At 30.1% G+C, this 11,537-nt stretch overlaps 1 protein-coding gene across 1 annotated transcript; it reads left to right on the plus strand.

Annotated features, from left to right (window-relative positions):
- The first annotated feature begins 4,185 nt into the window (after window positions 1–4,185).
- LOC112751188 (aldehyde dehydrogenase family 2 member C4) lies at window positions 4,186–8,934 on the plus strand. The gene is made up of 9 exons (XM_025800248.3): window positions 4,186–4,420; window positions 5,559–5,701; window positions 6,381–6,764; window positions 7,416–7,505; window positions 7,574–7,747; window positions 7,842–7,979; window positions 8,076–8,213; window positions 8,295–8,356; window positions 8,588–8,934. Exons 1-9 carry the CDS (start codon window positions 4,303–4,305, stop codon window positions 8,859–8,861), a joined length of 1,521 nt encoding a protein of 506 aa, XP_025656033.1. The 5' UTR covers window positions 4,186–4,302; the 3' UTR covers window positions 8,862–8,934.
- Window positions 8,935–11,537: the final 2,603 nt, after the last annotated feature.

Raw genomic sequence — 11,537 nt, forward strand, 5'->3', positions numbered from 1 at the left:
AGGGCTGACAAGAACTGGCTAAGAATATGAACTGGATATGTGATGTCTGGTCGGGTGACAGTTAAGTAGACGAGTCCTCAAACTAATTATCGATAAATAGTAGAATTATCCAAAACAGTGCCATGCATAGGGATAAATCGAACACTAGGCTCAAGGAAAGTTAACTCAATGCAACTATCTATAATTCCGACTCGAGCAAGAAGATCCGAAGCATACTTTGCTTGAGAGAGATAGATGCCGTCATCTGTGGATATGACTTCTAAACCAAGAAAATAATTGAGAGAATCAAGATCTTTCATCTCAAAAGTACGGTAAAGGGAGGCCTTAAAATCACAGGTACCATCAACATCATCTCTAGTAATGATCATGTCATCAACATACAAAAGTAGAAGAATAACTCCTTGTTCACTTTTACGAATGAAGAGAGCATTCTCATGAGGCTGCAAGTGAAACTGAGATTGCATATAGTGGTGCTGAACTTTTTAAACAATTTACGAGGAGCTTGCTTAAGACCATAAAGTACCTTGCGAAGGAGACAAACTTTGCTAGAGGGACAAGGATATCCCAGAAGTGGTTTCATATAGACCTTCTTTCTTAGGGTTAAGTACGATTTTGGTCCCTAACGTAGAGGTTAAAAATTTATTTCGTCTCTGGCCTTTTTTTCGCTACAAAATGGTCCCAAATGTTTCAGTTTGTTTAAAATCGTCCTTCGAACGAAAATACCCTTCCTTCTTCTTCTCCAAAATCAACCAAAAGCAGAGGCGCAGAGGCACAAGAAAATGTAGAAACAGAAGCAGGTAGAAGCAGAAAGCAGTGAAACAATAACAACAATGAAACAACAACAATTAGAAGAACAACACCAGCAACAACAATGGATAATAAAATCAGAGCAACAACAAAAGCAAAACCAGAAGCAGAAGTAAAAACAGAAACAGAAGCAAAAACAAAAGCAGAAATGACGAGAAGCATCGACGACGAGCGAGGAAGAGGAGCAGAGACGACGAGCGGCGCGCAAGTGGCGGCGGCGGCGCTGAACGCGGTCTCCCTCTCCCTTTCGATCTCTCTTTTCTCCCTTTCTCCTTTCTTACTCTCTGTTTCCCCTTTCGATCTCTTTCTTCTCCCTTACTCTCTATCTCCCCCCTCTTCATCCATGTGTGTGTGGTGGTTTTTCCTTCCGTTCTCTCTATCACAGGCGGCGGTGCAGCGGCGTTACCTTCCCTTCCCCCTTCTTCCCTCCCCTCCCCCCGATTCTCTTTCTCCCTTTTATCGTTCCCTTTCTTTCTTTTTTCTTTTTTATTTTATTTTATAATTTTTTAGTTAGGAATAATTTAATAATAAAAATAAAAAATTTGGTGAAAAGAACGATTTTAAAATAAACTGAAACCTTCACGACCATTTTTTAGCAAAAAAAAGATCGGGGACGAAATAAATTTTCGGCCTCTACGTTAGGGACCAAAATCGTACTTAACTCTCTTTTTTAAATCCCATTAAAAAACACATTCTTCACATCTATCTTATTGAGAGACTAGTTTTTGACCGCAACAATGGCATGAAGAGCTCGAACAGATGTGAGACGAGCAACAGAAGCAAAAGTTTTTTCATAATCAATACCATATTCTTACATACAATCTTAAGCAACCAATTGTATCTTATAACGATAAAATGAACCATCAAAATGAATCTTAATATAAATAATACTAATTGATCTAAATTAATTTTAATTATACTCCAACAATAAAAATATTCCAATCTAATAAAATATTAAATCAACATCACTTGTTAAAGTAAAAAAAAAATATATATTCACATTTGATTTTTAAAAAGGTAAAACATTTATTAAAAGTACTGAACAAATAGAAAACAATACCAATTCTCAAAATTCAATAATGCCACAAAAAATGTCTTAATCTATAACTCATTTATATTAAAAAGAAAAAACAATTATTTGTACTTATAAACTTTACAAACGTTAATAAAAGTACCAGTCAAAGAAAAAAATTAATATTGTACCCGTTAAAGATAGATTCCGTACGATAAAAATATCTAAACTTAAATTTTTGTTAACTTTTTAATAAAATTTTCAAATAACTTCCACTCTTTATCTTTAACATCAACTTTATTACCATCTCTTCTTCCCCAAATCTCAAATTTTTACATTTTTCTATTACTACCACCTTAACCACCTTCTCTATCTTTGCTACTCTACTACCACCACCACGACCGTCATCATCTTTTCACATCGGTGATGACGAAGGCGATGACAAGCCTCTAGAAAATCTGTCTATTCCCAAGCAATACTATCACCTCTGACGGCACCCACTCTAAGCCCTGCGGCGGCTCCAGCGCTGCCTTAAATCCACGTATAGATTGCCTTTACCTCAGTACGATAGCGAGTTCAGATCTACCGGATTCAAGCTCCAACAACACAACTGGAATCTGGATGGTGCTGCCTTATCAGAAACTAAGTGACTCGTCGGAACTGAAATCATTGTCTCCCCTATCCACCATAAGTTTTGGCCATGACAGTAATCATCATATTCATAACCTGTGGAATAAAAAGAAATTATGTGTGGATGAAATAATAAGCAAGAAAGCATGGAATAAATAAAAAAGAAGAGTACTTATGGATTGCTTGAAACTTGTTGTGAGAAGTTCAGTTATTGTAGATGTTGGTGTTATTAGCAGGTGGAACAACCCACCCTTTAAAGCCACCCACTTCGAACTAAAAAAAACCACAAACTCAGATGCAGAAGTTTGACTTCAAGAATACCATCTCATTCTAGTTTTTGTTTTCCTCCCAGTTCTGAAAGCACCAAATTCTGGCCACCACCGCATCAGAACTCAGTTTCTGAGCTGCAATTGCCGTCTACTTTCTGTTCTTCATCTTCTTCTTCTAAGATTATAGACGAGTTGAGAATAAAGGTGGTTAGGAGAGTGGTAATAAAAAGATATGAAAGTTTAAGATTTGGGAAAGAAGAGATGGTGATAAAGTTAATGTTAAAGATAACAGGTAAAAATAATTTAAAAATTTATTAAAAAGTCAACAAAAAATTAAAGTTTTAGTACTTTATCGTACGAAACCCATTTTTAATGGATACAACGTTAGTTTTTTTTAACCGATATTTTTGTTCGTGTTTATAAAATTTATGGGTACAATTTTTTTTTTAAAATTATATTAAACCAAAAATATGTAATCTTGTGAGTGTTTTCTGTCGAAAATAAATTGATACAATATATATCAATATAATTTTTTTTGACACAGTTATCTAATGATATGTATTACTACGAGATGGTAACAAAACATTGACTAATATGAATTACAGGCTAATTAATCGATTCTACCTAAATTAAACATTATATCATATAGGAATCCTTTTATATGGAAAAGAAATTATGGCTTGGATATAGTTTTGACTAATAGATTTTTGTACTATACATTAATATGACAATCGATTCTCTTTATTTTTTTTCTTAATTGATATTATAAAATGAGATTTTTTTTTTATTATATACTCTTTAAGTGAGATAAAAAAATATCTAAAAAAATATTATATAATAAAATATCATATTTGGTAACATAATTTGAAATAATGTTGAAAATATCCATTTTCCTTTAATTATAAGTGTTACTTGTGATAACAATCATGCAACTATGATTTAATTTGATCGAAAATATTTAATAATAAAAAAATCAGACAAAAATAATTAGAATTTGTCTTATTTAATATTTATTAATCCTAATAATAATTAATATATAAATGTTAAATAAGATAAATTTAAACAAAATTTTTTTATTTTTCTAGTATTATCATAATCTAATCAACAAAACACTTTTATTTATATGTTAATATCACTGAATAGTGTGCCAGAGTTAACATATTTTTCAGGTGATAATAATTTTATTTTATGAATTAGTTTATATTTTATTTATAGAAAAAATCTAAAATGTATTGGCTTGATGAATATTATAAAAATATTTTATCAATAATATATAGAACTTTAATTAAAATCAAATTTATTAATTATTATTTGTTATTAGTCATTTAATTTGTTGAACTTTCAAGATATGGAATTTTACAAGTGACAAAAAAGGTCAAAATGAAATCATTTTTATAAATGAAGGGAAATTACAAAATTGTCCTAGACTCCTAGTTATAACTTTATTTGTTTATATCTAGTTAATTAGAATGCTTGTGTCACATATACAAGAAATAAGTGACCAGCATGTAGTGTATAAATATATATTCCCTCTCCACACCGAAGCCAAGCATACTCCCTCATACTTGGCTTGATTCGAGAGAGATGGCAAATCTCAGCAATGGCAATGATGATAGCAATAATAATGGTTCTTTTCTCAAGATTCCAAAGATAAAGTTTACAAAGCTCTTCATCAATGGAGAATTCGTGGATTCAGTTTCAGGTTCTAATTAATTAATTATTCTTCTTCTCTCTTCATTTTCTTAATTACCTCTATTCTTTCCCCTAATAATTCATATATATTGGTCTCTATGTATCGTTTTAATTTCCAGTTAGTACAGAACCCAATTGTAATTTAATAAGAATTGCGTACCTGGCATAGAAAAATATCCTTAATTAGCTTGGTTTGAGAAATGGGATAGTTTCATTCTTCAGTTGAGGACATCGATCATCATGGAAGAGTTGAACTGAACTTGATGATCATATTGATGGAAGGAGTGGTTGGTTGGCTTAATAATAACATTATATTAGTTTTAATATTATTTTATTGCTAAGATATTTTAAACTAGTTTCTTAGTGGTAAGAGATTTAAACTCTGACGAACGTGCATCCCCAAGTCTCATTTTACAATTTCATTTTATTTGCTAATATTTATAAAAAAATAATAATATATATTCCATTAATTTACAAATATATAATTAACACATTTATTTTATGATGATATATACCAACAATAATCACCGAGTTCATTTGGCTGGCCAGAGGTGTGCACATGTAATAGGATACCAGTGATGTCAACTCAAAATATTAAAAAAATAAAAAAGATAAAAGTTTATGAAAAGGTTCAATGAAGGTGAATTATCAAGGTTGTATTTTAGCAACATTGCACATAGCACATAGTATAGATTCGAATCAGCAGGAGAATATATAAGAGAAATAGCAGCTTAATTTGACCTCATTTTGCTGTTTAATTAATAATTAGTGAAGGCGTATGATTATACTTTCTCAATTTTCAAATAAATAAATGTCTATTTTTAAATTTATATTCTGATTAAAAACATTTAAATATATTAAAATTAAAATTAAAAAATATTCTTGATAGCAATAATTACTCTCTTTAATTCTCTTTTATCTATTTATTTAGGGGTATGGCTAAAAAAATAGTAATAATATTAATGTGTTAGGTTAGGTGGACAATTGTTTAATTTTTTTCTTTTAAATAAACACTTATTTGAGAACAAAGAGAGTATGTATCTATGTGGCATGATTTTTTTTTTTTTTTAGGTTTTCGTTTTTTTAAATTAAAAAAAATGTTAAAACAGTTGAATTAACTTGATAATAACCTTTTTTCTATTAAAAAGGAAAAAGGTTTGAGACAGTAGATCCAAGAACAGAAGAAGTGATTACAGAAATAGCAGAGGCTACAAAAGAAGATATTGATATTGCTGTGAAGGCAGCACGTCAAGCTTTTGATTCTGGTCCATGGCCACGCATGCCTGGTGCTGTATGTATCCTTCACATCTTCACCTAACTTTTATTTCTATTATTATTATTATTATTATAATAATAACTCATAATGTGGCCTTACAATAATTTTCTAAGTTTCAGTCAATGGCTCATTAATATCAAATTAGCATAATTAGAGAATTTTCCATGTGGGAAACTAAACACGCAACCTTAATAAAAAAGCATAAGTCATATAGTCCAAATTTCGTTGTTTAAATGTATATATCAATCGCTGCTGGTGAGGACAAAATTGTCATTTGCAACAATATCATAATTTGAATCTACATTGATGTTTTGGAAAATATTTTTAAAAATAGCTAAGCTTATTATTAGAAATATAATTGGGTTGGTTAAACAAAGATATCAATTATTAATTAGTTGGAATTAATTTGGATTGATCTACTAACTAGTTTACTAGTCTGTTTAAGTAAGTATTGGGATTTAAATTTGACATTGAACATATAATAATTTATTGATCAGCGACAAACTTTTAAATAGAGTTCAGATGCATGACGAATTAGTTTTTGATTTGTCGAAATAGAAAATAATGTGAAAAACAAAAGCAAAATATTAATTAGTTGGTTGAAATTACTTGTCTTTTTAATGAATTTGAAGATTTATAAAAAGAAAAAAAGGTAAAGAAGATATATTAATTTGGGTATGGAATTATGGAACAGGAGAGAGCAAAGATTATGCTAAAATGGGCAGAGCTAATTGAAGAGAACATTGAAGAGATAGCAGCATTGGACACGATTGATGGAGGGAAGCTATATAGTTGGTGTAAGGCTGTGGATGTTCCGGAAGCATCAAATTTACTGCGTTACTATGCTGGTGCTGCTGATAAAATCCATGGAGAAGTGTTCAAAACTTCTAGGAACCTTCATTTGTATTCTCTTATGGAACCTGTTGGTGTTGTGGGACACATTATCCCTTGGAATTTTCCTACTGTCATGTTCTTCACCAAGGCTAGCCCTGCCTTAGCCGCCGGCTGCACCATGATCCTCAAGCCGGCCGAGCATACGCCTCTCTCGGCTCTCTTTTATGCTCATCTTGCTAAGCTGGTAAGCATAACAAGCAAGTTTATGCTATGTTTATGTTTGTTTTAGTATATTTATGGAATCATGACTTGATCAAACATGTTTCATTTTAATATTTAAAATTTTGAAAGTATTAATTTAGTTTGATAGTTATTATTTTGAGTAAATAACTAAAATGGTATCCCAAAAGATATAACAAATACGAGTTTTTATAAGTATCATTAGAAAAATAAGATAATTTTATATCAAAGTGATTTTTTTAAAAACAAAATTATCATGAGTGACCAAAATTTTTTTGAAAAATAAAAAAATCTAAAGATCAAATTTTGCTCCAGATTTTTTTGTGTATTTTTTAAATATTTATTTAAATGTTGCCAAAAAAATCTGATCAAATAGGTAATTCGTTTGTTGAATATGAAAATTTTTTTGTCGCTTATAAAAAGTATAATATTTATTAGTTATTTTTGTCATATTTTTAAATCATTTAGGATTGATTTTATCGATAACATTTTTTAGGGACTATTTTGCCCGAATCTAAATGTTTTTCAAATACCAAAGTGGTAATAACTCTTATTATTTTACCAAGTGTCACGTTAAGTGACATATTAGCTTATTTGATAAAATGTTCTAGTATCTAATTCTTAACTTAGTAAAATGTTGAATGCAATTTTTCAGGCTGGTATCCCAGATGGGGTGCTGAATGTTGTACCTGGATTTGGTTCTACTGCTGGAGCTGCAATAGCCTCACATATGGACGTGGATGCGGTAATTTCCTATTCAAATTATCCATCTATGGCTTTATTAAGGTTTGATTTGATTATGTTATGTTATAGGTCAGTTTTACTGGTTCGACGGAGACTGGCCGGAAGGTAATGATGGCGGCAACCATGAGCAATTTGAAACCAGTTTCACTTGAATTAGGTGGCAAGTCCCCAGTCTTGATCTTTGATGATGCTGATGTTGACAAAGCTGTTGACCTTGCTCTCTTTGGTATCCTACACAACAAGGTTTCATTTCTTTCATTCTAAGTCAACCCTGAAATCCTTTTTCTTGTTTTCCAATGTATCTCGGTCGTTCCTAGTAACTGTTTATAATTTTCAGGGAGAAATATGTGTTGCATTTTCGAGAGTTTATGTTCAAGAAGGAATTTATGATGAATTTGAGAAGAAGGTTGTGGAGAAGGCAAAAACATGGGTAGTAGGGGATCCATTTGACCCTAAAGTTCAACAAGGACCACAGGTAACATAATTATGTTTACATTATAATTTGAGAATAAGCCTTTAGATAATAATAACTCTTTTCTGTATATGATTTTTTTATTATTTTAAACTACAGACTAGTAAGGCACAATTTGAGAAAATTCTGTCCTATATTGAGCTTGGAAAGAAAGAAGGAGCTACCCTTTTAAGTGGGGGAAAAAGATTTGGAAACAAGGGCTACTATATTGAGCCTACAATTTTCTCTAATGTTAAGGTGCATTTTCAACTCTTCAAGAAACATGAAAACTGGCCTTCTTTATTAATATTCATAATTGCTTCACACTATCTATTTTAGGAGGACATGCTAATATTACAAGATGAGATATTTGGACCTGTCATGGTGCTTTCTAAGTTCAAGTAAGTACTAAGTACATCTTGTATTTTTTTTCACCCTCAATGTACCAAAGCAAATTCTTTTCTCTGTTCTCTTTTATCTCGATGATCCTTTTATTCGTATATTCATAAGTTCACCTAACTTGTCAGGAAATCTTTTCTCGTAAAAGTTTAAACTATTAGATAAAGACATATGAATGTTTTTATATCAATAAGAATCGAACTTTAAACTTTTTGATATTATACTAAAAACAGGAGCATTGAGGAAGGAATTGAGAAGGCGAATAGCAGCAAATATGGGCTAGCGTCGGGGATTGTGACGAAGAACATGGATATTGCAAACACAGTGTCAAGGTCCATCCGAGCAGGCATTGTTTGGATCAACTGCTTCTTTGCCTTTGATGTTGATTGCCCTTTTGGAGGCTGCAAGATGAGTGGATTTGGAAGAGATTATGGATTGGAAGCACTCCATAAGTACCTTCAAGTTAAATCTGTTGCAACTCCTATTTACAATTCTCCTTGGCTTTGAAAATTTTCCCCCCTTCATATTGTATACATTGTTGGATAAACGCAACTAAAATCGATTTGTTTCGGGTGCTCAACTATGCTAGTTTTATACATTTATATTAGAAAATTATGATTTAACTAGTATCTTTAGAATACCTGTTAAACGTTTTTAAGTAATGAATTTTTAATGTGTTAGTAAAAGTCATAAAAGTGATAAAACTATACAAACTTTTGTGTTACGAAACTGTATGTATAAAAAGAAATTTACATAATATCATGAAAATTTAAAAACAGATAAACATTAATAAGAATTCAATTAACTTGAGTTGAGTCCTAATTAACAATGTGTTAATATCTTACAAGTATTTTTTTTTTATTTCTAAGAGCATTTTAGTGATAGTTTTTATTTCAATTTTATTTTGAATCTCACAAAATACCATATCAGCATTTATGAGACCATTCATCATAAATAGTAATTTAAAACTAAATGAAAAATATGTAACTCTAATACTTAGTATCAATTCAATTTGAATTAAAAAAACTGAATAACAATAGTTATACAAAATGGCAAAATCTAACTTTTTTTTCCATCAAAAGTATACATCTATCTACTAAGATCGGTATTATTTTATTTATTCTTTTTAATACTATTTTAATTTAAAAATCGTTCATTTATATTAAAATAATATTCTAAAAATACCCAAATCTTTTAAGATCCAAATTCAAAACCTCTAATTAAAAAAGAGCGAGACACCTACAACTTTAACCAATCCTAATAAGTCAACGTACAGTTACAACGTGTTACAATACATTATCTATCTCTAACAAATTATGCAGAAAGTGAAGTGATGATAATATAAACTACAAAGTACAAACAGAGGAAAGAGTGTGTGTCAAAAGAGAAAGAGTTAATGTAGCAAGCATTTAACATTGGAATGATATACAGAGTGAAAATTAAAAAGAAAAAAAAAAGAAAGAAACTGAGAAATTGGGCATGGCATTGCCTTAGTTAAAGTACCTTATGGTTGGTAATAACGGTAGTTACTTTAGAAGAGTCAGCAAAGCGAGCAGAGAAAGATCTAGAGAGGTTATCTGCTTCATCCTTTGCATTACCATGGTCAAAGTTCTGAGAATATGTGTATGCATCATAATAAGGATGTGATGATGATGATGCTGAAGAAGAATCAAAGAGCTTCTTCTTTTTCATCTTCAGCTTCATCCACAGAACTTTCCACCTCAACTTGCTTGATCCAATTGCTGAGAGTGACACGGAACTATTGTTTGCATCTTCATCATTGCAACACCTTCCGAATTGGATAATGCTTTTCTTGCAAGAATGGCACCGGTTTTTGATATCCATGCTCAGAACTCAGGAATCATACTATGGATAATACTTAAATTTGAATATATACAAAGTTAAGTACATGGTATTTGGATTTGAGACTAATATACTTAGGGATTTCACTTCTTACTTTTGTGTTTCTCGATAATGTTGCTCTTTTTCTCATAATTTTCATTTCGAGTAATATTTATTTTAAATCAGCCTTTTCTAAAAAGAATTGTTCAAATATTTTAGTTTTTAATAAATTTTTAAATTTTTGTTGCATTAAACAAATCAGTAGCCACATCATATGTTGGGCAAATCACTTATTTAAATCAAAGGGATGAAAAAATTACATGAATTCAGTCAAATAAAAAATTGGTTCATGAATCAACCAGTCCACATTTTTATATAGTTCGAATCACTCTAATTCGAACTTCATTTTCATGTAATTCGAATCATACTGAATCGAATTACTAGGTGTGTGCGTGTGTAGGTAATTCGAATCAATATGATTCGAATTACATGGAAATGAAGTTCAAATTAGGATGATTCGAACTATATAAAAATGTGGACTAATTGATTCATGAACCAATTTTTGATTTGACTGATTTATGTAATTTTTTCATCCCTTAGATTAAATAAGTGATTTGCCCTCATATCTTCGTCTATATATAAAAAGATTGACACTAAAAATTTAAAAACTTTTAGTGATTATTATGTTTTATTATATAATGACAAAAAAAGTTATCAAAATTGAACTTAAGAATATTTATCAAATTAAATATTATACCTAATTTAATAATTAAAATTTGTTGTTGAGAATTAAAATATTCAATTAAAAATTTTTTGGAGACTAATTTGCAGTATTATTACTTTTATTTTCATTTTCATGGTTTAAAAAAAATAAAAAATAAAAAAGAAGAAAGAAAATAAGCCTACAAAAAAATTTTTTAGTATATTCTAAAGTATAATTAATATATGTTTCTAGAAATTTTAAAATTACTTAATTTAAAACCATTGATTTAGAATTCATATAAAATTAAATAAGTTCAAAAAGCATGTAAAAGTTTCTGAATCGAGTATTTCTAGCAAAAAAAAGCTACCCTTATTTATTGGTACAGAAATTTGCAAAGGAAATAGATGTATGTGATCATTCATAATAATACAACAATAATACGCACTTATCGTATATTACTTTTTGAATCTCAAGTGATCAAAGTGTACATGAAATGTCTTATTAGATAAGAATAAATAATTAAAATCACCCTACCCCAAGATTTACTTCACCAAATATTTCTACCCTGGTTAGAGTTAGAGTCATGTGTGGATCATATTCTATTTCTATATTATAATTAAGAACTGTACTTGGAGCAA

This window comes from Arachis hypogaea, chromosome 15, assembly GCF_003086295.3.
Source record: "Arachis hypogaea cultivar Tifrunner chromosome 15, arahy.Tifrunner.gnm2.J5K5, whole genome shotgun sequence".
Lineage (NCBI taxonomy): Eukaryota > Viridiplantae > Streptophyta > Magnoliopsida > Fabales > Fabaceae > Arachis > Arachis hypogaea.